The following is a 27,567-nucleotide window of genomic DNA, read 5'->3' on the forward strand; positions in this document are numbered from 1 at the left end:
AGGATAACAAAGGAGGGGGGGGAGAGCACGAAAGGTCACGGCTCTGGAAGTACAGTCCGGGGGCGAACAGCCGCCAGGCAAAACGCCGAAGAACAATCGGTGCTCTGTGGACGCTGGCCAACACTGCCTCTCGCCGGGGCAGAAACAGAGATGACCGAGCGGAGGAACCGGTGACTCCGAGGGGGGACGAGAAAGGGCACTTTGCTCCAGAAGGCAAAAACACAGGACACCGGCAACTTCACTCTCAAGCAGTTTGCATAGAAGCCTGCTATGTGTGTGAGATCGAGCGCGGGCTGTTCTCCCGTCTTCCCCGTTCGAGCCCCGGAAAGGGAAAACGCAAAACGGCCCGAACAGAATGGGCTGCTACCCAGCCACCCCCCCACACACCTGCAGCGCAGCCGGAAAGCTGGATTCTTGACCGTCGTTTTCCCTCCTCCGCTCTCGGACTAGGCAGGGTGGCAGTGGAGTGCTGAGTGGACACAGACCTCTCTTGGTTCAGTATCGTCCCCGGGGGGAGCGGAACACAGGCACCCCCATAAACCCCCGGTTCTGCCCTTATATGCTGACCCCAGGACTTCCGAGGGGGGCGGGGGGGCGGAGCATCAATCTTCGTGTTGTTTTCGGAAACTGGGAGGACAGCGAGAGGCTCTCCGCAAACAGGATCCTCCCTGAGAGTCGGGACCGCCGTGGACAGAGCCTCTCCCCGCTCTCCGTTGCCTCTCCCCCGCCCCGCTCAATGCACCAACTGCACCGTCAGCCAGTAGAGGATGAGAGGCTGGAAGGCCGCGGCCGCCAGGGTGATGTACATCTGGGCCCGCCCACTGGGCCGGCTGAGCCCCTCCTGCACCACCGACGGGAGGATCTTCATCCGTAAGGAGCGGACCTGCGAAAGGGAGGGAGACGTGGGCGTCAGAGGCTCCGGAGGAAAAGGGTGTGAGTCGGGAATGGCTTACAATCTCCTTTCCCCCTCCCCACAACAGACACCCTGTGAGGGAGGTGGGGCTGAGAGAGCTCTTTCGAGGACTGCTCCTGAGAGAGAACAGCTCCGAGAGAACTTGTGACTGACCCAAGGTCACACCAGCAGCCGCATGTGGAGGCGTGGGGAATCAAAACCCGGTTCTCCCAGATTAGAGTCCGCGCTCCTAACCACTGCACCAAATAGCTCAGCCTTCCTCCAAAGATGAAGTCTCATTTGCAATGTGGTGTCGGAGGAGAGCATTACGGATGCTGCGGACCGCCAAAAAGGCAAATAAGTCAATTCTAGATCTAAGCAAGCCTGAACCCTCCCTAGAAGCTAAAATGACTAAACTGGTCACATTATGAGAAGACGAGACTCACTGGGAAAGACAATAGCACTAAGGGAAAGCGGAAGGCAGCTGAAAAAGAGGAAGACCCAACAGGAGTTGGATGGACTCAGCCAAAGAAGCCCACAGCCTTCAGTTTGCAAGACCTGAGCAAGGCTCTTAACAATACAGTCATTTTAGAGGTCATTAATTCACAGGGTTTCAAATCAAATATATATTCTCTTAAATACCAATATATTAAGTTACTGACAAGATGGTATTTTACCGCCTACAACCAGGGCTCTTTTTGTAGAAAAAGTCCAGCAGGAACTCAATAGCATAATAGGCCACACCCAGCAGCAGAAATTCATTAACATATTAGGCCACACCCCCTGACTGCACCACTCATTAGCATATTAGGCCGCACCCCCATGTTACCAGAAGTGTGGTCATCCAGCCACACCCACCTCCTGCTGCTTATTCTGTTTACCTTGTTTGTTGTCAAAACCCAGGGCCTTTTTTTGTTGCAGGAACTCCTTTGCATGTTAGGCCACACACCCCTAATGTAGCCAATCCTAATGAGTTCCTGCTGTTGGGTGTGGCCTGTTATGCTAATGAGTTCCTGCTGGGTGTGGCCAACTTGGGAGCCAGACGAAACTCCGTTCCTGTGCGTTCCTGCCCCAAAATAGCCCTGCCTACAAGAATGCATCGCATCAATAAAAAGAATTATCCCGGGTGTTCAAAGGGATGTGGCTGTGTAGCAGATTTTCTCCACTGTTGGTGGACTTGTGAACAGGTACAAGACTTCTGGAGAGGTATCCTCTTACACATCAAGAATATCACAGGGATGGATCTCCCGCTTCTGCCAGAGGTTTTGCTATTAGATTATTGGAAAATGCCATCTGGGAAACTGAAACGCGACCAATTTTCCTCAACTCTAATTTTGGCAGCTAGAACATTTGTTAGCCTCAAAATGGAAAGCTCAGAAAATGCCGATGATAGATCAATGGCTCTGAAAGTCGTGAGACTTTTATATTTTAGGCAGTGTTCCCTCTAAGCTGAGTTAGCGTGAGCCAGCTCACAGTTTTTTAGCCTCTGGCTCACACATTTTTGTCTCAACTCAGGAAGGGATGGCTCCAGAGCGAACTAATTTAGGCAATAGCCAAATCGCTGGCTCACAGCTTTAATGCCAGTAGCTCACCAAGTAGAATTTCTGCTCACAGGACTCCACAGCTTAGAGGGAGTGTTGATTTTCGGTAAACTTGGGTACACAACTGGACAGATCAGTTCAACAGAAACCAGCATACACTGAATCGTGGTCTCCTGTTATCCATTATTTGATAGGAAACGACATTTTACCGAATGATGAGAATTATGTGGACTTGATAGGAATATAAGCAGAGCCTCTTGTTTTGATGGTCGATTGGGGCTTATTCATCTCAACCTCATGGCCTTATGGGCTTCATTTATAGTTTTAATATATTTGATGTGATTTTTTTAAAATTAAAATTTTTAAAAAAATTAATTCACAGGGTTGCCGTAGATCAGAAGCGACTTGACAGCATTTAACACACACAGGATTGAGTCAAGATAACTATTTCCTAATTCCAGGGGGCGCAGAAATCCCTTCTGCCTTCGGGGCAAAGAGCCTCACCCTTTTTTTAAATGCATCTTTTATTTCCTAAAGTAAAGGTAAAGGTTCCCTTGCTCGAAAGCCAGTCGAGTCCGACTCTAGGGTTGCGGGGCTCATCTCAGTTTCAAAGCCGAAGAGCCAGCGCTGTCTGAAGACGTTTCCGTGGTCATGTGGCCGGCATGACTGAACACCAAGGCGCACGGAACGCTGTTACCTTCCCCCCAAAGTGGTACCTATTTATCTACTTGCAATGTCTTGCTTTCGAACTGCTAGGTTGGCAGGAGCTGGAACTAGAGACGGGAGCTCACTCCGTCATGTGGCGCACTCGGGTCTTGAACTGCTGAACTACCGACCTTCCACAGCTGGCAGCTCAGCGTCTTAACCACTTGAGCCACCACTTGAGCCACCTACAGGATAATAAATACCAGATAAGGAGCAATTTACATGACTAAATATAAAGGCACGCAGCGCTTACCATGAAATACATAAGAGCACAGGAGGCCCAGGCCAAGGCGATGTAATAGCCGTTGCTCCCGAAGGCCAGGCCGCCGACCACAGCAAGGATCATTCTGGGGGGAGGCAATGGCAGGGCTTTAATTGGCTTTAAAAAAGAAATACTTAGAAGATACCGACAGAAATTGAACTCTTTGACAAAAACTTTTGGAACAGCAGAAATGGATATATTGTCAAACCTACTGAAGGACAGAAGTAAACGAAACGTAAGAAATAGTAGCTGGACACTGTATGATGACTGGGTGGAAAGAAACCTTGCAGACCAAGGAACAATGAATACACAAAATATCAATTTGGAGCAACTCCAACTCGAACTATAGAGAACTCTTACCAGGAAACATAACAGAATATGTCAGCGATTAAGTGATACTAATCTTAGTAATTATACAAAGAAACAAAGACTGGAAACAAAGAGTTAAGACTGAAAATATGTAACCGCTGTTATACAAATGTGATGAAATTTTCCTTTATGTCATATCCCACACCCTGTACCCTTCCCACCCTTATATTTCCTTTCCCATAATATATCAAAACTCAATTAAAAAAAAATTAAGAAAAAGAAAAACAGTTACGTCCAATGTTCCCTCTAAGCTGTGGGGTCTTGTGAGCAAAAATTCTACTTTGTGAGCTGCTGGCATTAAAACTGTGAGCGAGAGATTTGGCTCCTGCATAAATTAGTTTGCTCCAGAGCCATCCTTCCTGAGCTAAGACAAAAATGTGTGAGCTGGGGGCTAAAAAACTTTGAGCTAGCTCACACTAACTCAGCTTAGAGGGAACACTGGTTACGTCCCACATTTCTCTCTAATGGGGCTGCAAAGCAGCTGAACTATCTTCCTCCGTTCCTTGTGACAACCCTTCGAGGCGGGTACAGCCAGAAGAGCCTGACTAGCCTAAAGTCATCCACTGAGATTCAATGGCGGAGCGAGGATTCGAATTCAGGTCTCCCAGATCATAGCCCAGCACTCTAACCAGTACACCAGACTAGTTCCATCCCACCTTGCAGCCTGAGGTACCATGATGGCTAACCACAGAAGACTGAGTCTTGTTTAAACACACGTCGATGAAGACACAAAACAAGAAATCCAGAGGAGTTAGCCATGTTAGTCAGTCTGTGGCTGCAAGATCGTAAGAAGCCCAGTAGCACCTTTAAGGCTAACAAACTTTATTGTAGCATAAGCTTTTGAGAAACACAGCTCTCAGCACACACGTCCGCTGTCGGAGAGCAGCTGATGAGGAGAGCTGTGTTTCTCAAAAGCTTATGCTACAATAAAGTTTGTTAGTCTTAAAGTTACTACTGGGCTTTTTACTATTTTAGGTAAAGTAAAGGTTCCCTTGCTCGAAAGCCAGTCGAATCCGACTCTAGGGTTGCGGTGTTCATCTCCGTTTCAAAGCCGAAGAGCCAGCGCTGTCCGAAGACGTTTCCGTGGTCATGTGGCCGGCATGACTAAACACCAAGGCACACGGAACGCTGTTACCTTCCCACCAAAGTGGTACCTATTTATCTACTTGCAATGTCTTGCTTTCGAACTGCTAGGTTGGCAGGAGCTGGAACTAGAGACGGGAGCTCACTCCGTCATGCGGCACCCCATGGTCTCGAACTGCTGAACTACTGACCTTCCACAGTCTGCAGTTCAGCGTCTTAACCACTTCAGCCACCGCAGCTCCTTTACTATTTTACAAAACACCTTTACTATTTTACAAAACAATAAAAACAATGAACAATAAAAACAGTATCTGACCAACAAAGCGATTACATTTTTTTTTTAATCCACTAAAAGCAAAGTACAAACAATCTGTCAAGGAAACGGAACATCCCCAGAGGAAAAATTAATCAACAGCTAGGGAGCCACCACTAGGAAAGCCCTGTTGCCCATCGCCATCCAGCTAAGTTCTGAAGGTGGGGGGCACACAGAACAGGGCCTCTCACAAAGCAGGGACAGATTCATGGAAGAACAGGTGGTCCTTTAGATGCCCTATATAGGCCAAAACCTACATCTCGAACTGTGCCCAGAAACTAGGTGAACTGAGAGCGTATTACTGGGGTCTCCAACAGGGTGCCCGTGAGCACCGTGGTGCCTGCTGACACCTACTGTTTTTAGGGTGTGGGCAGGACTAGTGGGGCTTTTGCCCAGCAGGGCTTCTGACTGGCCACTAGAGATCTGACTCTCTGTGCAGATGTTTAAAAAGTCGCTTCTGCAACTGCTTCCCACCACTGCCTAAGGTTTGTCACTGCATGACTGGAGGTAAGCTGTGTGTGGGCCAGAACATATTTTTAAACAACATGTCCCTTTTAAAGGGCATCCTGTTCAAGAAGAGTTTCTGCCCGAAATACTGAAGAGGTATTATGAGTTATGCATCACCCAACTCCCTGACATTGGGGCTGGCTCTGCCGCTTGTAGTGGCCGTTTTGTGGTTATGCCCACTGCCTCCTGTCAGAATTCTGAAGGTGCCCAGAGGCTCAAAAAGGCTGGGGGGCCCTGGACTATTATTCAGCTGCAGACAAAGGCTCCCTGAAGCCAAGAAGGGCCCTGTGTAGATACCCAGTTTCCCTTCTTTTATTTTATGATGGATAAAAAAGAGCCCTGCTGGATCAGACCAGTGAGGGTCCATCTAGTCCAGCATCCCGTCTCACACAGTGGCCTCAACCAGTTCCTCTGGAGGGCCGACAACAGGGCAGAGAGGCCGAGGCCTTCCCCTCATAAGAACCTAAGAAGAGCCCTGCTGGGTCAGCCCTGTGAGGGTCCATCTAGTCCAGCATCCCGTCTCACACAGTGGCCTCAACCAGTTCCTCTGGAGGGCCGACAACAGGGCAGAGAGGCCGAGGCCTTCCCCTCATAAGAACCTAAGAAGAGCCCTGCTGGGTCAGCCCTGTGAGGGTCCATCTAGTCCAGCATCCCGTCTCACACAGTGGCCTCAACCAGTTCCTCTGGAGGGCCGACAACAGGGCAGAGAGGCCGAGGCCTTCCCCTCATAAGAACCTAAGAAGAGCCCTGCTGGGTCAGCCCTGTGAGGGTCCATCTAGTCCAGCATCCCGTCTCACACAGTGGCCTCAACCAGTTCCTCTGGAGGGCCGACAACAGGGCAGAGAGGCCGAGGCCTTCCCCTCATAAGAACCTAAGAAGAGCCCTGCTGGGTCAGCCCTGTGAGGGTCCATCTAGTCCAGCATCCCGTCTCACACAGTGGCCTCAACCAGTTCCTCTGGAGGGCCAACAACAGGGCAGAAAGGCCGAGGCCTTCCCCTGATGTTGCCTCCTGGCACTGGGATTCAGAAGTTTAGTGGGGTCACTTGCTAGCAAGGGCTGCTTGTCTTCCCACCCTGCATAAGCCAGAGGGGCAGCATGGTACCTGTTTCTCCAACCAGTGATATCCCCTAGGCCTCACTAAACAGAAGCATGGTCAGCGCCTCCAGTTATAAGTTTTTATTTAATTCATTTAGACCCCACCTTTCTCCCCAATGGGGACCCAAAGCAGCTTACATCACTCTTGTCTCCTCACATGAACACATGAAGCTGCCTTGTACTGAATCAGACCCTTGGACCATCAAGGTCATTGTTGTCTACTCAGACTGGCCGTGGCTCTTCAGGGTCTCTGGCGCAGGCCTTTCCCATCACCTACCGCCTGGTCCTCTTAACTGGAGGTGCTGGGGATTGAACCTGGGACCTTCTGCATGCCAAGCAGACGCCCTACCTCTGAGCCACTGCCCCTCCCCTTTCTTTTGCACGCCCAAGCTCTTTGTTAGCACGTCTTCAGCCCCGGGCCTGCAGTTTCAGAGAAAGCAGGCTTGCACTCTCCCGGTCCGCACGGTGGGCCAGGCGGCTTTGAACCCGAGCCGCCCGTTTCAGGAGGAGCCAACTTACCCCACGTATTTATAGCCGCAGTAAGCGACCAAGTCGAATGTGCCGAGGTCGCTCTGAACGGTGGCGAGGTACAAGCCCAGCAGGAGGGCCAGGACTTCGATGACCACCCACACGAAGGCGGTGCTGGCGCACATACCCAGGACCTCTGGGGAGAACCTGAGAAGAAGCGACACAAGAAATGACGGAAATGACAAGGCGGGACACTCCCACTTCGGGACGTTTTTTCACCCAGCAAGGATGGCACTGGATGCAATGGAATAATGGGAAGCAGCAAAGCCTCTCCCCTGAACAATCTACATTTGCACCGGGGGGAAATCCGGTATGTTTAATAACCAAGGGGGGGAAAGCCAGTTTGGTGTAGTGGTTAAGTGTGCGGACTCTAATCTGGGAGAACCGGGTTTGATTCCCCACTCCTCCACTTGCACCTGCTGATGTGACCTTGGGTCAGTCACAAGCTCTGGCACAGCTGTCCTTGAAAAAGAGCAGTTTGTGTCAGAGTTCTCTCAGCCCCACCCACCTCACAGGGTGTCTGTTGTGTGGAGGGGGAGGGAGAGGAGTTTGTAAGCCGATCTGAGACTCCAAGTGAAGGGCGGGGTATAAATCCAATCTCCTCTTCTTCTTCTACTTTCTTACTGCTTGCAACAGTTTGCAATCAGGACAAGAGGGGAATCATTTTGGTGCATGGAGAGAGACATAAGAACATAAGAACATAAGAGACGCCAATGTTGGATCAGGCCAAAGGCCCATCCAGTCCAACACTCTGTGTCACACAGTGGCCAGAAATAACAGTGCCATCAGGAGGTCCACCAGTGGGGCCAGGACATTAGAAGCCCTCCCACTGTTGACCCCCCCCAAGCACCAAGAAGACAGAGCATCACTTGCCCCAGAGCCCCTAGCTATACCTTGTGGCTAATAGCCACTGATGGACCTCTGCTCCATATGCTTATCTAATTCCCTTTTGAAGCCGTCCATGCTTGTAGCACCCACCACTTCCTGTGGCAGTGAATTCCATGTGTTAATCACTCTTTGGGTGAAGAAGTACTTCCTTTTATCCGTTCTAACCCGAACGCTCTGCAGTTTCATGGAGTGCCCACGAGTTCTTGTATTGTGAGAAAGGGAGAAAAGTACCTCTTTCTTTACCTGTTCTTTCCCATGCATAATCTTATAAACCTCGATCATGTCACCCCTCAGTCGTCTTTTCTCCAAGCTAAAGAGCCCTAAGCGCTTTAACCTTTCCTCATAGGGAAAGTGTTCCAACCCTTTTATCATTCGAGTTGCCCTTTTCTGCACTTTTTCCAAAGCTATAATATCCTTTTTAAGATGTGGTGCCCAGAACTGCACACAGTATTCCAAATGAGGTCTCACCATTGATTTATATAGGGGCATTATTATATTGGCTGATCTGTTTTCAATACCCTTCCTAATAATCCCCAGCATAGCATTGGCCTTCTTTATTGCAGTCACACACTGTCTCGACATTTTCAGTGAGTTATCCACTACAACTCCAAGATCTCTCTCTTGCTCAGTCTCTGCCAGTTCAGACCCCATCAATGTGTATTTATATTTAGGATTTTTGGCTCCAATGTGCATCACCTTGCACTTGGCCACATTGAACCCCATTTGCCATGTTGACGCCCACTCGCCCATCCTTGACAGATCCCCTTGGAGTGCCTCACAATCCTCACTGGTTTTCACCACCCTGAACAACTTCGTATCATCCGCAAATTTAGCCACTTCACTGCTTACTCCCATCTCCAAATCATTAATGAACAAGTTAAAAAGCAGTGGACCAAGTACTGATCCCTGCGGTACCCCACTGCTTACCACCCTCCACTGAGAAAATTGCCCACCTACACTCACTCTCTGTTTTCTATGAACTAGCCAGTTTTTGATCCATAAAAGGACTTGTCCTTCTATCCCATGATTTTTGAGCTTACTTAGGTTTCTGCCAAGGGCGAAGCAGGTACCTACCTGCTCCCCCCTCCCCAAAACAGGTAGATGTCTTCTCTTTTGTTGCGATGGTGCGTTTTTCCCTCATTCTGTGAGCCCCCCTCTGAATCCACATTGAGTGGGGGAAAGTGGGATTTAAAAAAATACCCAAATAAAAAATATAATTAAAAAGTGCTGGAGGAAGGGAGATGGATCCAACCAGTTCTTCCCTTCAGTCTTGCCCCTTTCCCTTCCTTATTACAGCCTCCATCCCAAATGGCTTTTATCCACGCAGGTCCCACAATCTCTAGTATCGCCTTTGCGGGGGGGGGTCGAAGGGGACCCCCTTTTTCACCAGCCGTAAAAATTGGTTGCAGGCAACCTAAGGAGTGATGATGATGGAAGACCAAGAGGAAACAACTGCAAGTGATGGAGAGACGGGGAGACAAGGGATATGGACCAGGGGGCGGGAAGGAGAAGACAGAGGCAAGGGACGTGGAGGCGAGGGATGTGGACCGGAGGCGGGATGGAGAAGACAGAGGCAAGGGACATGGAGGCGAGGGATGTGGACCGGAGGCGGAATGGAGAAGACAGAGGCAAGGGACATGGAGGCGAGGGATGTGGACCGGAGGCGGGAAGGATAAGATAGAGGCAAGGGACGTTGAGGCAAGGGATGTGGACCAGGGGGCGGGAAGGAGAATAGGGAGTCAAGGGACACCAAAGCAAGGGGTGTGAACCGGGGGTGGGAGGCAGAAGATGATGGGCTGAAGACAGGCACAGCAGAGACTTGGCAACAGCCATAGCAGGAGAAAAGTTTGGAGAGAAAGCGGCAGACGCTCCGCAGAAGTCGTGACGCTTCACATGTCAACTGGAGACAGCTCGAGGCATCAGATCCACACGTCTCAAAATGGGACCTTCCTCCCCCCTCCCCCCTGCCAAAATTCACACCCCTGCTGTCAAGATGTTCTCTGGCAGCCATCTGTGCACCCCAATCTGACCAAACTATGAAGTCCTGTCAGATTTTCAAAAGAGGGGGAATCCCGCGCTTACCTTTTTTGCAGGCCAAGAGCCATTCCGGCCAGCAGGATATAGGTGATAAAGGCCATACCTGGGGAAACAAGAGGAAGGGGGGGGGGGGAATCAAATTCTCAAGGGAGACCCAAGACAGATGTCCTGTGGGTAGGGTTGTCAACCTCCAGGTGGAGCCTGGAGACCCCCCAGAACTACAACTGATCTCTGGACGTCAGAAGTCAGTTCCCTGGAGAAAAGGGATGCTTTGGAGGGTGGACTATATGGCATTATACCCCACAGGCTCCACCCCCAAATCCCCAGGAATCTCCCAACCCAGAGGAGGAAGAAGAAAAAGATACTGGATTTATCCCCCGCCCTTCACTACCCGAAGGAGTCTAAGAGCAGCTTACAGTCTCCTTTCCCTTCCCCTCCCCGCAACAGACACCCTGTGAGGCAGGTGGGGCTGAGAGCGCTCTCTTGAGAACTGCCCTTGAGAGAACAGCTCTGAGAGAACTTGTGACTGGCCCAAAGTCACCCAGCTGGCTGCATGTGGAGGAGTGGGGGAATCAAACCCGGTTCTCCCAGATTAGAGTCCGCTGCTCTGACCCACTACACCAAACTGGCTCTCCTTCGAGCTAGCGTCCCTCAACCAGAAATGGCTGTGTCCCAGTTACAAAGGAACAGGCTAGAAATCCAATGTTAAAACAGCAATTCCTTGAACGGAGCTGAGAGTAGGTGCAGCAAAAAACCCCACTCGGGATTGGGCAGCACAGTTCTAAGCCACAGAGCCCCTACCTTGCTCAGCAGGTTTCCCTCCCTGATCTGCAACAGAAATACTAGCCCACCTTACAAGGCTGTGGGAAAGACCATCGGGACCATTTACCCCAAGGGTCTCCAACCCGGTGCCCATGGGCGCCACAGCACCCACCAGCACCTATTCAGGGGTTCATCACGTGTTTTTATAAAGTGGGCGGGGCCAGGTGGGGCTCCTGCCCACCACAGCTTCTGACAGTGTGTGACTGCAATAAAGGCCAATGCTCTGCTGGGGATTATTAGGAAGGGTATTGAAAACAGATCAGCCAATATCATAATGCCCCTATATAAATCAATGGTGCGACCTCATTTGGAATACTGTGTGCAGTTCTGGTCACCACACCTTAAAAAGGATATTATAGCTTTGGAAAAAGTGCAGAAAAGGGCAACTCGAATGATAAAAGGGTTGGAACACTTTCCCTATGAGGAAAGGTTAAAGCGCTTAGGGCTCTTTAGCTTGGAGAAAAGACGACTGAGGGGTGACATGATCGAGGTTTATAAGATTATGCATGGGAAAGAGCAGGTAAAGAAAGAGGTACTTTTCTCCCTTTCTCACAATACAAGAACCCGTGGGCACTCCATGAAATTGCTGAGCGGTCGGGTTAGAACGGATAAAAGGAAGTACTTCTTCACCCAAAGAGTGATTAACACATGGAATTCACTGCCACAGGAAGTGGTGGGTGCTACAAGCATGGACGGCTTCAAAAGGGAATTAGATAAGCATATGGAGCAGAGGTCCATCAGTGGCTATTAGCCACAAGGTATAGCTAGGGGCTCTGGGGCAAGTGATGCTCTGTCTTCTTGGTGCTTGGGGGGGGGGTCAACAGTGGGAGGGCTTCTAATGTCCTGGCCCCACTGGTGGACCTCCTGATGGCACCTGGTATTTCTGGCCACTGTATGACACAGAGTGCTGGACTGGATGGGCCTTTGGCCTGATCCAACATTGGCATCTCTTATGTTCTTATGATTGGCTGTGCAGATTAAATTAATGTGGTCTGGGTGGCTACGACCACTGCAGTGCTGCGGCTGTATTCTCCCTCACTCCTCTTTTCCACTCTGTTTTTAAAAATGACTCCTCTTGTCCCCTTGCTTGGGCTTTGCGTGTGGCAGTGCTCCCTCTAAGCTGTGGGGTCTTGTGAGCAAAAATGCAACTTTGTGAGCCACCGGCATTGAAGCTGTGAGCGAGCGATTTGGCTGCTGCATTATTAGTTCGCTCTGGAGCCCTCCCTCCCTGGGCTAAGACAAAAACGTGTGAGCCAGAGGCTAAAAAACGGTGAGCTGGCTCACAGTAACTCAGCTCGGAGGGAACACTGGACTGCGTATGTTTGCCCCCCCCCCCAATGGCAGCTATTTTGTGGCTGAGCCCACCAACCTGTGTCAGAATCCCAAAGGTCCCCACAGGCTCAAAAAGGTCGGGGACCCCTGATTTACACAATGCCGATGTTTAAAAACGGTTCTGTATTTGCCAGGAAAAGTCTTGAGGCATTCAAAGAGTGACTCACTTGGGATATAGAGGTCAGGGGCGTTGATGTCCTGTCGGGGCGGGAGGGGCGTGTCTCTGTGGTAGCGGACTTCCCAATTCTGTGGAGGAAACATTAAACGCTCTCGTTATCCGTCTGTCTGTTGCTGCTCGGGATTTCAGAAAAGCATTCCTCCACCAGGCCCAGCGGAGAGTCCTGTCCCGTCCCGTCCCCCGCTTTTGCTGCTTTAATAATCTATATATCTAATTCTCAACAGTCCCCCATGTGTGGATATCTAAATCCACAGATAGGGGGCACACTTACCCCAAACAAGTTTTCCTGCAAACTTGGGTGACCCCCTAGGTTTGCAGAAAAACCTGAAAACTCTGCCACCACTGTCGGGCTCAAAGGTATGGAAAAAGAGGGAGGGAGAAAGAGGGGGGAGGGCTGGCTTGGGAGGGAGAGAGAAAGGAAAAAATGGGAGTATTGGCTTGGGGGGAAGAGAAAAAAAGGGGATTGCCTTGGAAGGGAGAAAGAAAGACAGAGTTGGAAAGAAAAGGAAGGGGGGATTGGCTTGGGAAGAGAAAGGGAAGATAGGGAAGACAAAGGAAGACGGGGGAGAGGGAAGGAAGAAAAGGTGGGGGAATGCCCCCTCCCCGCAAGTTTCTTGTGGGTCCCCACTTGTAACTAGGTGCCATCAACTTGCAGCTGACTCCTGGCAACCCCTGGGGGTTTCCAAGGCAAGAGAAGTTCAGAGGTGGTTTGCCATAGCCTGCCTGTGCAGAGCAACCCCGGCCTTCCTTGGCCGTCTCCCATCCAAATACTGACCAAGGCTGACTCTGCTTAAGCTTCGGAGATCCGATGAGATCAGGCTTGCCTGGGCTATCCGATGAGATCAGGCTTGCCTGGGCTATCTGGGTCAGGGCAGAGTTTGCTGGCATTATAAAACGAGCACAGACAGCCTTGACTGCTGGTGGTGGGTACTAGCTACAAGGCATGCCCTGTGTACCCAGGCAGGGACTGAAGAACCCACTTGCCAACTGGGATGTAGCTGGGAAGGAGGCATAAGGGGTGGTCTCCCATCAAGGGACTAACCAGGGCGGGCTTTGCTTAGTTTTTGAGATCTCAGAACACTGGGCCAGCCTGGACCTGGATGATTCAAGCTGCTGTTTAACTTTGTCCAGATCTAAGCTGCCTTGCAGACACTTGGGCCAAAAAGCAATACCCCCAGGAGGCATCTTTGCAGCATTCCTCCACAAGCACCCCCCCCACACACACACACACCAACTTCATACCAAAACAGCCACATTTTCCCTATTGCCAGCAGAGGCATGGGCTGCAGTTTGAAAAAAGGGAAGAGCCATGGCTTGAGCTGGTTTAGAATGGCGGGGAGGGCGGGGTATAAAATAAATAAATAAATAAATGCCTGTCTTCTTCTCCAGCTCTGATTGTGAGGAGGCAGAACTACAGATGCCTTGAGACTCAGAAAGAAAGGCAGACTATAAAAGAAAGTGAAGGCAAAAGAAAGCGAAGGCAAATGCAAAAGAAAGCGAAGGCTAAAGCAAAAGAAAGCGAAGGCTGAAGAAAAAAAAAGCAAAAGCAAAAGAAAGCGAAGGCTAAAACAAAAGAAAGCTACAGCAAAAGAAAGCGAAGGCTACAGCAAAAGAAAGCGAAGGCTACAGCAAAAGAAAGCGAAGGCAAAAGCAAAAGAAAGCGAAGGCAAAAGCAAAAGAAAGCGAAGGCAAAAGCAAAAGAAAGCGAAAGGCACGGCTGGCAAAACCAACAGAAAACAAAAGCACAGTGGGCAAAAACAAACAAAAAGCAAGCAAAAAAGAGAGCAAAGAGCTGGTTTTTAGGTGCTTGTTCATGTACTGTGATGTTTTTAATTATGAGCTGCTTTCAAGTAGGACTTTGAAAAGGCACTACAGAAATATCCAAATAAATAAATAAAAGTCAATAAAGGGGCAACAAGCAGATGCAGCTAAAAATGGAGGCAGGGCTAAAGGGACCTGCATTGGGGAGGGATGGGGGTCGTTCCCTGTGGGTTCCCTTCTACCCATTCTGTTCCAAGGGGCCGTGGCAGAGAAACAGCTTCACACGCAGGAAGTCCCGGGTTCGGTCCCCAGCATCTCTAGTGAAAAAGGGATCACGTAGTAGGTGATTTGAGTTACCTGCACCAGAGACCCTGGCAAGCTGCTGCCAGTCTGAGTAGACAATACCGACCTCGGTGGAACGATGGTCTCATGCAATATAAGGCAGCTTCAGGTGTGAAATGAACACAGCACCCGCTCCTAACCATCTTGAATCTTGTATTTCTAAGAGAGACACTCTCGTATTAGGGAAAAGCTATGGCCGAGTGGCAGGTCACCTGATTGGGATGCAGAAGGTCCCAGGTTTGCTCCCCCATTACAGGGATCAGGTAGGCGTTGATGTGAAAGACCCCTCACTTGAAACTAGGGTTGCCAGGTCGGATCGACCCAGCAGGGACTTTCCGGGAGTAGGGGGAGCACGCGACGTAACAACGTCACGCAGAAATGACATCATCCATCAGCAACACCACACGGCAGCGCTCTGGTATTTTAGGCAAAACTCTATGGTTACCATAGAGTTTTGCACAAAAAAACCCCCAGAGCATCACCAACGTGATGATGTCACTTCTGTGTGATGCCATTATGTCGCATTGGGGGATTGGATTTCCCCCCGCCCCCAACTGGGGAATGGCATCCGTACTTGAAACCTTAGAGCGCCACTGCCCAGTCACACAACCAGCACTTACCTTGATACACAAAGGGATAAGGCAGCTTTAAGGGATGTTCACACTATAAGATCAGACGGTATCGCAAATCCTCACGTTCTAGGGGCCTCGGGGGGAGGGCTGGCCCCACTAACCATTCCAGCCGCCCCTTCTCCCCTCTACAGTTTTTACGAAGTTACAGCAGGGGCTGAACTGCTAAAGTACAGGAACAGGAGATTCTGGAATTCCTCAAGAATGCCTCCCCCACTTTCCTCCCACAATTAATCCCTCCCTTTTTCCTAACTCCTCCCACTTCCGTGCTGTGGCCAATAGCAGAGGGCAGAACCCAAGAGCACCACGATCCCGTCGCTAGCCAGCTCTGACCCCCAAAACGGAGCAGAAGAATGTCAAGGTCGGCTGATAACAACTTGCTGATCCCCGGCCCTAGGGAGGTCCGGCTGTCCTCAGCTAGTGTCATCAACTTTTCGGTCCTGGCCCCGACCTGGTGGAACTCTCTGCCAGACAGCATCAGGGTCCCCCGTGGGATTTGATGCAACTCCACAGGGCCTGTAAGGCAGAGATGTTGCACCAGGCTTTTAGCTGAGGGCAGCAACGGGAGGTTAAGACTGGCACCCTCTCTTTTTCCACTATGGCACCCATAGTTCCCTCTAAGCTGAGTTGGTGTGAGCTAGCTCACAGATTTTTAGCCTCCGGCTCACACATTTTTGTCTTAGCTCAGGAAGGATGGGGCTCCAGAGCAGACTAATTTATGCAGCAGCCAAATCGCTCGCTCACAACTTTAATGCCAGGAGCTCACTAAGTAGAATTTTTGCTCGCAAGACTCCACAGCTTAGAGGGAACATTGATGGCACCCATATACCCTTCTCTGCCCCGCCATGCGAATCAGCGGTGTGGCCGGCAAAGGAAGACTACTATGCCATCTTGGATCGGTGACCCAGGGCTCTTTTTGTAGCAGGAATTCCTTTGCATATTAGGCGACACACCCCTAATGTAGCCAATCCTCCAAGAGCTTACAGTAGCCCCTGTAAGAAGAGCTCTGTAAGCTCTTGGAGGATTGGCTACATTAGGGGTGTGTCGCCTAACATGCAAAGGAGTTCCCGCTACAAAAAGAGTCCTGGATAATTTATTGTTCTACTGTTGATCATTTTAATTATACGCTCATTGTATTCCAAATGTTTTAAGGTTGTAAATCGCCCAGAGCCTGCTTGCGGGGTGGGTGATTCATAAATCCAATTAAACAAATAAATAAATAAGGCACCCTCTCCCTTCTGTACCTGATGTACGTAAGGAAACACCAGCAGCGCCAGCTTCTTCATGACGTAGGTCGTGTCCACCGCGAAGAAATACTTCAGCTTGTTGAGCGACATGAACCTGTCAATCTGGGGAAAGCAAATACAGGCGGCTTTAGCCAGGGGGGAGGAGCATTCGTAGAAACAGGCCTCCGTTTGTGTGGCGGGCAGACCCTCTTGCGCTGGGGTACGGTTGCAAGATGCCCACGGGGAGTGGGGGATTCTCTGCCAGCACTCGATTGAATAGCGGGGGGACGATAATAAAGGAGGAGAAAACCAGGAAGTGACACGGCTGGCTCACGTGGCACTCTAGGATTCCCTCCAAACTCTATGGGCTTTTTTTACCACAGAGTTCCAGGGTATTCCTAGAGAGTTATGTAAAGCGGCGACATCACTTTTCGGTTACGCAGCCAGAACTGGTGTTGCGCAATCCCATTTCACTGGGTCTTCATCCCCACCCCAGTCTCCCATCAGCTGCTGGAGCTGGGAACCCGACATTACAGTCCAGAAGAAACGCGTGTGCGTAAAACTGTCATCAAACCACAGCGGACGTAGGGCGACCCTGTGGGGTTTTCAAGGCAAGAGACTAACAAAAAAATAGAAGCACATCTTACATGACGCATTCGTCTAGGTACATCTAACTTATCGTGAGCAGATCAACCTCAAAAAGGTTAGCTTGCTACAGCTCCAAGCCCGGGTAAAAGAGAGGAGAAGAGAAGTCCTGCATAGGATGAACCACAGAAAGACAAGCAACGGCCCAAGCGGCTCGACGTCTAACCAATGAGAGGGTGGGAGCAACTGCCCAGTGCAACCCGAGCAGAGAATTCTCTTAACCTTTTCCCTCCCAGGTCCTCTTGCATCCCGAGTTACAATATTCAACAGGGAGAAGGTGGGAGAAAGTGTCCAAATCTTTTGTTTCGGGGGACAAACCAAGACTACTGAAAATATAAGCAGATACGCCTCCATCGGCAAATCACCCAGGGCTGCACGTTCAAGCTTTGCAAGGACAGGGAACGGATGCCACGACCCTGAAAAACTGCCACTGCCACCCCCTTACCTCCTTGTGCACAATCTCTTTGCTCTGAGACGCAATGCTGGAGCCGTAGGCCATGGCGACGTTGGCCACCGGATCGGCAAAAATCTGGTTGAAGCCCATGTCGATCCCCGGGACAGGGTAACCCGCTTTCTGCGGTCCGTAGGCCGAGCTGGTGTCATCAAAGAGCTGTGGGGCATTGGCGTTCTGTGGGACCATTGGGCCTCTGGCCCTGTGCTTGGAGCCTGCAGGGAGGGAAAAGAAGAAGAGAAAATGGCCCAAAGGAACTCCTGAGCCAGACTGGCTGGACTTGGAACCAAGGATCCCCCCCCCTCCCTCTGACCTTCCCCATCACCCTAAATCTAAACTTAAGTTTGTAAATTCTTCCCCTTGGGGCAGGGGAGAACCCTTTTGCACTTAAGTTACCCTACAAAGCACTGCTGGCTTGCATCTGTTGAAGACCAGCAATCACAATGCATCGGCAGGAGATTTAGGAGCAGAGAGCGAAATCCTAGATTGCTGGAATCAATGTTCCCTCTAAGCCGTGGAGCCCCGTGAGCAAAAATTCTATTTTTGTGAGCTACTGGCCTTAAACTTGGCTGCTGCATAAATTAGTTTGCTTTGGAACCATCCTTCCCGAGCGAAGACAAAAATCTGTGAGCTGGAGGCTAAAAAACTGTGAGCTTAGAGGGAACACTGGCCGGAATATCCCCAAGATGTATTTGGACAGTATCAGAACACCATCAAGGGCAGATCAGCTGCGACTTAATTTTTCAAAACAGAGAGGTTTAGGGGCCCAGGTTGGCATGGGAATCCTAAGAAGAGCCCTGCTGGATCAGACCAGTGCCACGCCAAGTCCGGTATCCTGTCACACACCGTGTCCAAGCAGTGGGCCTTGAAGGTCCAGCAACAGGGCGTAGAGGCCAAGGCCTTCCTCCGACACTGCCTCCTGGCACTGGGATTCAGAGCTTTACTGCCTATGATTATGAAGGTTCCCTATAGTCACCGTGGCTAGCAGTCATTAAAGAAGAGGAGGAGGAGGAGATGGGATTTATACCCCGCCCTTCGCTACCCAAAGGAGTCTCAGAGCAGCTTACAAACTCCTTTCCCTTCCCCTCCCCACAACAGACACCCTGTGAGGTAAAAGAAGAAGAGAAGAGATTGGATTTATACCCCGCCCTTCACTACCCAAAGGAGTCTCAGAGCAGCTTACAAACTCCTTTCCCTTCCCCTCCCCACAACAGACACCCTGTGAGGTAAAAGAAGAAGAGAAGAGATTGGATTTATACCCCGCCCTTCACTACCCAAAGGAGTCTCAGAGCAGCTTACAAACTCCTTTCCCTTCCCCTCCCCACAACAGACACCCTGTGAGGTAAAAGAAGAAGAGAAGAGATTGGATTTATACCCCGCCCTTCACTACCCAAAGGAGTCTCAGAGCAGCTTACAAACTCCTTTCCCTTCCCCTCCCCACAACAGACACCCTGTGAGGTAAAAGAAGAAGAGAAGAGATTGGATTTATACCCCGCCCTTCACTACCCAAAGGAGTCTCAGAGCAGCTTACAAACTCCTTTCCCTTCCCCTCCCCACAACAGACACCCTGTGAGGTAAAAGAAGAAGAGAAGAGATTGGATTTATACCCCGCCCTTCACTACCCAAAGGAGTCTCAGAGCAGCTTACAAACTCCTTTCCCTTCCCCTCCCCACAACAGACACCCTGTGAGGTAAAAGAAGAAGAGAAGAGATTGGATTTATACCCCGCCCTTCACTACCCAAAGGAGTCTCAGAGCAGCTTACAAACTCCTTTCCCTTCCCCTCCCCACAACAGACACCCTGTGAGGTAAAAGAAGAAGAGAAGAGATTGGATTTATACCCCGCCCTTCACTACCCAAAGGAGTCTCAGAGCAGCTTACAAACTCCTTTCCCTTCCCCTCCCCACAACAGACACCCTGTGAGGTAAAAGAAGAAGAGAAGAGATTGGATTTATACCCCGCCCTTCACTACCCAAAGGAGTCTCAGAGCAGCTTACAAACTCCTTTCCCTTCCCCTCCCCACAACAGACACCCTGTGAGGTAAAAGAAGAAGAGAAGAGATTGGATTTATACCCCGCCCTTCACTACCCAAAGGAGTCTCAGAGCAGCTTACAAACTCCTTTCCCTTCCCCTCCCCACAACAGACACCCTGTGAGGTAAAAGAAGAAGAGAAGAGATTGGATTTATACCCCGCCCTTCACTACCCAAAGGAGTCTCAGAGCAGCTTACAAACTCCTTTCCCTTCCCCTCCCCACAACAGACACCCTGTGAGGTAAAAGAAGAAGAGAAGAGATTGGATTTATACCCCGCCCTTCACTACCCAAAGGAGTCTCAGAGCAGCTTACAAACTCCTTTCCCTTCCCCTCCCCACAACAGACACCCTGTGAGGTAAAAGAAGAAGAGAAGAGATTGGATTTATACCCCGCCCTTCACTACCCAAAGGAGTCTCAGAGCAGCTTACAAACTCCTTTCCCTTCCCCTCCCCACAACAGACACCCTGTGAGGTAGGTGGGGCTGAGAGCGCTCTGACAGAAACTGCTCTTTTTCAACAACAGCTCTGACAGAACTATGGCTTGCCCAAGGTCATCCAGCAGGTGCAAGCGGAGGAGTGGGTTAATCAAACCCGGTTCTCCCAGAGTAGAGTCCATGCACTTAACCACTACACCAAACTGGCTCTCAGTTTGTACCCACCCTCTCCAAATCAATCCAATCCCCTTTTAAAACCATCTGGGCTTGTGGCCTTCACTATGTCGAGTGACAGTCAATTCCACCACTTAAATCGCTTGTTGGGTAAAAATAAGTACTCCCTTTTGTCTGCCTTTAATTTATTTCTCAACAACCATACTAGAACAACAAGTTCTACTAGGGAAGGGGAGAGGGAGAAAGAGATCTCTCTGCTTTCTCTGCCCTGTGCATAGTTTTGTCAAGCTCGGTCCCATCACATCTCCTGGCCATTTTCTCAGTTCTAAGGGTTTATTTTTAAAGAGGGAGCAGAGGACAGGCTTCTTGTCATTCGGATCACTTTAGTTTCTCAGTGGAAGGGCAGAGACTGAAGAGGGTGGTGGTGGAAAAGTACAAACTATTTAAAAGTCAGCTGGGCGGTAGCAGCGTCAAGTGTCCCTAAGCAACCAGGGAGGGGGGGAAAGAAACAGCAAAACTTTACAGCAAGCCACAGGAATGGAAAGTGGCAAAGATAGTTTCAAGTGGATAGCCATGTGGCTCGAGGGCCATCTGACAGCAATGCTGATTCTGTGAACTTAGGCGGGAGGGCAGGAAGGGTTGCCGCAGTGCTCAGTTCTCGTGATTCACACATGGAATTCACTGCCACAGGAGGTGGTGGTGGCTACAAGCATGGACGGCTTCAAGAGGGAACTGGATAAACATATGGAGCAGAGGTCCATCAGTGGCTATGAGCCACAAGGTATAGATAGGAACTCTCAGGCTGGGGCAACTGATGCTCTGTATTCTTGGGGCTTGGGGGGGGGCAACAGTGGGAGGGCTTCTAGTGTCCCGGCCCCACTGAGGGACCCCCTGATGGCCCCTGGTATTTCTGGCCACTGTGTGACAGAGTGTTGGACTGGATGAGTCATTGGCCTGATCCAACATTGGCTTCTCTCATGTTCTTATGTTATGTTCTTACCCACCCAGGGAAATGCTGATTGCCACTTTGGGGTCAGGAAGCCATTGTTCTCCAGGCCAGTTTGGCCAGGGATCCTGGAGGCCCCCCCCCTCTTCTGGGCATACAGCAGGGGTCCCTGGGGCTGGGGGGGGGGAGGTATTTGTGTATTTCCCTGGAAAGCTGCTGCCAATCGGAATTGACAGTACTGACCCTTACAGACCACTGGTCTCATTCAATACAAGGCAGCTTCGTGCGTTCAGAGCTGCTGGTAGTCCGGAACACTCACCCTCATGGGCAAATGGAAGTATAAGTATTCCATGTTGGTCTACAGTAGAACAGGAACGTTCGACTCCAGTAGCACCGAAGAGACCAGCAAGATTTTGCTGGGTATAAGCTTTGACTCATACCCCCCAAAAATCTTGCTGATCTCTAAGATGTTACTGGACTAGAATCTAGCTGGAAGTCTAAGGCAACTTGGGGTGAAAACACGTCAACGTGTGTGAGACACATCCCCGGAATAAAACTTTGTTGGTCTTAAACAGAGGTGTCAAACTCATTTGTCACAAGGGCCAGATCCGACATGAATGTCACTTTGTCGGGCCGGGCCACGTGTGCCATAAAACGTCATGCCAGGTACCAGAGAGAGAAACTGTACAAAGGAGAGCAGCTGGTAAGGCCCGAGTTGGTGTATCCTCATTGCAAGGCCCCAGAGGCTGGGTGGGGTGGTGCGGAGGAAAACCCACAGAGGCGGACCGGAGAGCCAGCAGTGCAGCGCTGGGCAGATGCTCCCACGCAGCAGACGAGGTTGTTCCACCTTGCTGGAGCCACAATTGGAGTGGCTCCACCCACTCCCCTCCAGCACACCTTCCCTTGCATCAGTTGCTCACGGGCCACATAAGAGCCCTGGGTGGGCCGGTTCCAGCTCCCGGGCCTTAGCCTTGACACCTCTGGTCTTAAAAGGTGCCATTGGACTCAAACTTCGTTCTGTTGCTCCAGACCAACTCGGCTACCTACCTGAATACATCCAGAACAGTTAGACTGGAGCCCAATAGCACCTTCCAAAAGCCAAAGTTCCCTTCCTCAGACACCCAGTTCCACACTACCTAAGGTACCTCCTGTTTTATTTTCCCTGTGCAATAGCTTCTGTTCCGGCAGGAGCTCAGAATTTAAGGCCGGGCTCTTTCCGATCCGCATTATTCAAGCTTTTTTAAACCGGAGTGACTGGGCTGTTGAACCTGGGTGAGGGGCCCGCCTTTCCAGACCCTGCGGCTGACATCCGTGAAGAGGGACATTTGGGACCCCAAGCCATGCGCTGGGCCGCCCTCCAAATCCTCACACACACCCCGCCCGCTTGCAAAAGCACGTTAGAGCAGGGCTGCGCGGGGGGGGGGGTGTCTTTCGATTGCAAGGCCTGAGGCTCAGGCCGGCCCCGGCCACCCAACCGGGATATCATCGCTGCTTACGATCCTGACCTCAGTCTCCCCGGGGAAGAAGGGGAGGGTCCCCGTCCCCCATCATCACCCCCAAATAACTTCCAGCGAGCAGGCCTCAAGTCCCCGTCCCCAGAACTGCCCGGCCTCCAGGCCTTACCTGGCCCCCCATAGCCAGGGGGATACGCCATGGGGTCCCACGATGGCTCCCGAAGGAATAAGAACGGGTTTTAAAAAGTCCGATCGACTCGCCGCAGAAAGTTGGAAGCGGAAAAGGGGGAGAAAGCAGAGCTGTTCCAGACGCAGCTCCAAGCCACGTCCTCAAAGCCTTCACGCTCTAATTCTGCTCTTCCCATTGGCCGCGGCGGGGTCCGGTTTGCCGTGTTCTTGACGCTGATTGGCTCGCGATGTATCCATTTTTCCCCTCGGCCCCGCAGCTGTTCTAAAGGGGCGGAGCTTCTCTAGTTCAGTAAGTCCGTGTGTTCGCGTAGCGCATGCGCGGAAAGTGAAACTGACTATTCTGCTCACGACGTTTAGTAATGTAGGGAGAGGAATGCCTTGGAAGGCGCAAGTGGAACGGGAAGCCCAGATAAGCAGTGCGTGGAAAGCGACAGTCCTTTCTTGCTGTGTGTCCCTCAGCTTCCGACACTCAGAGGCAGGGTGCCTCTGTCCATGGAGGTTCGTGGCTGCTTAAAAGCTAACAGAATTGTTCTGGTATAATTGTTCATGAACTAGAAAAGAGCAAGAGTCCCGTTGCACCTTAAAGACTCACAAAGTTTGTGGCGAAGTATAAGTTTTCATGAGTCACTGCTCACAACATTTGTGAGTCTTTAAGGTGCTACTGGACTCTTGCTCTTTTCTACCGCTATAGACAGACTAACAGGGCTACCCATCTTGATCTATGTTCGTGAACTACAGAACCTTCTACTAGCTTAGCTTCCGAGATCTGACAAGTTTGGGCTAGCCTGGGCTATCCAGGTCGGGGTAGACTGCTCCTATTTGTGAAGGTTCCATCCTCCCCTTAATAGACCACTCCTCCATAATTGTAATGCTTTAAAAAACAGTAATGATATTGACCATCAGAGGTTGTGATGATAGCCAGTTTCATGTCAAATAATAGGCACCTTTCTTTCCTTTGAGAGTCGGATTATGGGGTCATTTTTATTTTAAGACAGGAGTTTTGAAGAGAATGTTTGCTACACACACACACACATGTCTTCTTGTTTTCTGGAACTTGTTTACCAGAAGCTGCTATTGAACTCTGATACCATATACCTGTTTGATTCCTGATTCTTTGGGTGTTGTCGGTGTTTAGTAGCACAGTCGAGTCTGACTCTCTGATACCCCATGGGCATTAGAGTGTCACTTTTTTCTGGGGAGGGGGGAATTGGGGATATATCCAACAAGTTTTGTTTCCTCAGCTAGAAGGTTCGTTTTTATACCTCACTTATCTCTACTATAAGGAGTCTCAAAACGGCTTACAATCACCTTCCCTTCCTCTCCCTACAGCAGACACCTTGGGAGGCAGGTGGGGCTGAGAGCAGTGTTCCCTCTAAACTGAGTTAGTGTGAGCTAGCTCACAGTTTTTTAGCCTCTGGCTCACACATTGTTTGTCTTAGCTCAGGAAGGAGGGTTCCAGAGCAAACTAATTTATGCAGCAGCCAAATCGCTCGTTCACGACTTTAATGCCAGCAGCTCACAAAGTAGAAGTTTTGCTCACAAGACTCCACAGCTTAGAGGGAACGTTGGCTGAGAGAGTTCGGAGAGAACTGGGACTGGCCCAAGGTCACACAGCAGGCGTCATGTGCAGGAGGAGTGGGGAAATCAAACCCAGTTCTCCACATTAGAGTCCGCCACGCTTAACCATGGCACCAGACTTGCTCTAACATTCAGGGTGATAAGTTGGGGAGAAACGTTAGCCTGAAGCAAATAGCAAAACGCCACTGGGATTTAATTTTTTTACATTATGATGAAGCACTTAAAGGAGCATAAATGCCCCTGGAGAGACACCAAATAAAACTGAAGTCCAGCAGCACTTTATTTAGTTATTTTCTTTATTTATATCCCAGATTTTCCCCCAATGGGGACCCAAAGCATCTTACATCGTTCTCCTCTCCTCCATTTTATCATCACAACAACCCTGTGAGGTAGGATAGGCTGAGAGTATGTCACTGGCAACGAACATGAACATGAAGTTAAGCAAACTCCAGAGGACGACGGAGGACAGGGGGGCCTGGCGTGATGTGGTCCATGGGGACGCGAAGAGTCGGACTTGACTGTGCGACTGAACAACAACATGTGACTGGCCCAAGGTCACCCAGCAAGCTTCCTTGGCACGAGTGGGGATTTGAACCAGAGTTCCCCAGATCCTAGTCCACCATGTTAACTACTATACCACGTTGGCTGTCTTTAAGGATTAACAAAATTCAGGAACATCAGAAGAGCCCTGCGGGATCAGACCAGTGAGGGTCCATCTAGTCCAGCATCTTGTCTCACACAGTGGCCTCAGCCAGTTCCTCCGGAGGGCCAAAAACAGGGCAGAGAGGCCGAGGCCTTCCCCTCACAAGAACATCAGAAGAGCCCTGCTGGATCAGACCAGTGAGGTCCATCTAGTCCAGCCTCCTGTCTCACACAGTGGCCTCAACCAGTTCCTCTGGAGGGCCAACAACAGGGCAGAGAGGCCGAGGCCTTCCCCTGAGGTCGCCTCCTGGCTCTGGGATTCAGAGGCTTAGGGCCTCTTAGTGCCTTCATCAGTTGCACAGAGGTATACATCCATAGCAAATATATTTATTATTTCTGTTATTACAACAAACAGAAAGACGGGAGTTGGAGATGGTACAAAGATAGCCTGGCACAGAATAGTTCCCTATCAAAGAGAAATCAATTCTTAGCTTGTTTGTCTGAACCAACTGTGGAGCTCAGAAATGCCACAACAGTGTTTTGTTCTGTTTTATTTAGCAAATATCTAGACCACTTTTATATAAAGCAATATACTCTTAAGTGGTCTGCAGATAATATTAAAGTCCTTAACAAAAACCAATAAAAAGATACCTAGCAGCATAAGGTTAAGGTAAAGGTTTCCCTTGCTCGAAAGCCAGTTGAATCCGACTCGGGTGGTGCTCATCTCAATTTCGAAGCCAAAGCCATTTCGCTGTCTGAAGACGTTTCCGTGGTCATGTGGCCGGCATGACTAAATGCCAAGGTGCATGGAACGCTGTTACCTTCTGTTAGAGTTTTTAAAGAAATTCAGCAGAGTTAAAAAACAGCTTAGCAATGCCAGAGTTCAATAATCAGACCCAGAATCCATGTGTGTTTAAAAATATAAAAGTTTACTACAATTCTACCATAGGGAAGGGTAACTTGGGAGAAAATAACAGAGAGCTAAATCAGCTACATCCTCTCTAGACTAGAAGAACTGGAAAAAGATGGCCCTCCAACGTGCTTCTCATCACCGTCACGGACGATCCTGAGTCCACCTCCATTGTACAGGGTCGGCCGTCGAGGAGTGGAGTCACGGTGATCTTGCCCTGGCTGCTGGTGCGATTTACGGCCGATGCGCTCGACAAGGTCGCCGTCAACTGGCAGCTTGCTTCCGATGCTGAGGAACGGGTCTTGCCTTGGGTGCTGACTGGAGTGCCCCTCTGCGCTGACCGGTTGTTAGTTGAGGGATCCTTCTTTGCTGATCTGCAGACTCTGGCCAGATGACCACGCCGCCCACACGCTCTGCAGTCGACATCACGAGCCCAACAGGAGTCGCGCTGGTGTTTCCCGCCACAACCGGAGCAAGGCTTGACGTTGGTAGTCTTCGCTGGGGTCCGCTTGCCTCGAACCGCGTTGACGTCATCATCCGCGTCTTCGCCCTCGCTGTCTCGTTGAGCGTGTATACTGGGCTCTGCCACCCGCTGGCGGACCTCCTTCGTGGACTTCTCCGCTGCTTCCGCGGCCACGGCCTCTTCGTAGGCCACTGCCCAGGTCAGGGTGGTGCGGGCGAACAGCCTCTGTTGCAGCCTTTCATCTTTGAGACCGCAGACGAGACGGTCTCTGAGGGCTTCCTCCACGTTGTGGAAATTACATGGCCGTGCGGCTTTGCGAAGGGCCGCCACGAAATCTGCGATGGTCTCGCCTCCGGCCTGGTTCCGCTTGTAAAAAGCGTGCCGGCAGGCGATCTCCGACGGTTGTGGAGAATAGTGAGCCTTAAGCTTCTCCGTGATGTCAGCGTAGGTGACAGTCTTTATATCAGTTGGGGCCACCAACGACCTGGCTATGTCGAAGGTCCCCTTCCCGCAGGAACTCAGGAGGCATGCTCGTTTCTTCGCCTCATCGGTGATGTCGTGGGTCTCCAGATGGAACTCGAACCTGGATAGGTAGGAGTCCCAGTCTTCTGAGGAGGGTTCGAAGCACTCGAACTTCTGGCTTCCAGCCATCGTGGGAGACTTGGGCACCGGAGCTGGTGGCGCCTCCGCCGGATCGGCTGCTGTGCTCTGCTCGCTTTCTTCCGAGTCCGAAGTGTGGATGTCCGCAGGGCTGCCTACCTGCTCTAACATCCCACCTTCGTCGCCAATTGTTAGATCGCGCTAACAAAGGACTCTTAGAGTGATTCAGCAAGTGATTCAGCTTTATTGGAAGTAACGAACAAGCACTCAACTCAGTAAGAAACCAGAACAGAAAACAGTGGGAGCTTATGCTCCTTTTAAACATAACCGGGCTAATGTAGCCACGCCTATTTACAAATAACAACCAATGAGATTGCTTAGTTAAGGACCAATGAAAGTCTTTCCCTCGCAGGGAAAAGGCACAGTTCTGATTGGTCGCTGTTACGAAGCGACCAATAGGAAGTTCGCTCAGAGGAGCCTGGTCTGGCTCGAAGCTTAACATAGGAGTCCTATGAGGTGATTCATGTAATCGTTTCAATAC

The 27,567-nt window shown here is 50.5% G+C and overlaps 1 protein-coding gene across 1 annotated transcript; it reads right to left on the bottom strand.

The window, feature by feature from the left end:
* Window positions 1-17: 17 nt before the first annotated feature.
* Window positions 18-22,982, bottom strand: YIF1A (Yip1 interacting factor homolog A, membrane trafficking protein). The gene is made up of 8 exons (XM_015419639.1): window positions 22,814-22,982; window positions 17,601-17,821; window positions 16,529-16,633; window positions 12,542-12,620; window positions 10,266-10,323; window positions 7,287-7,442; window positions 3,392-3,485; window positions 18-883 (listed from the first exon to the last, which is right to left on the bottom strand). The coding sequence occupies exons 1-8, from the start codon at window positions 22,842-22,844 to the stop codon at window positions 734-736; spliced, it is 894 nt and encodes a 297-aa protein (XP_015275125.1). The 5' UTR covers window positions 22,845-22,982; the 3' UTR covers window positions 18-733.
* Between the last annotated feature and the right edge of the window lie 4,585 nt (window positions 22,983-27,567).

The sequence above is a fragment of the Gekko japonicus genome, unplaced genomic scaffold (genome assembly GCF_001447785.1).
Source record: "Gekko japonicus isolate JY-2015 unplaced genomic scaffold, Gekko_japonicus_V1.1 scaffold1188, whole genome shotgun sequence".
NCBI classification, from domain to species: Eukaryota; Metazoa; Chordata; class Lepidosauria; order Squamata; family Gekkonidae; genus Gekko; species Gekko japonicus.

Bases quoted from the DNA above. Each gene is read 5' to 3' on its own strand.
- YIF1A (XM_015419639.1), bottom strand. From the start codon at position 22,844: ATGGCGTATCCCCCTGGCTATGGGGGGCCAG. The intron at 16,634-17,600 runs GTAAGGGGGTGG...TGCTTTCCCCAG, and splicing joins AAGAGATTGTGCACAAGGAG to ATTGACAGGTTCATGTCGCT. The intron at 12,621-16,528 runs GTACAGAAGGGA...TTTCCTCCACAG, and splicing joins TGTTTCCTTACGTACATCAG to AATTGGGAAGTCCGCTACCA.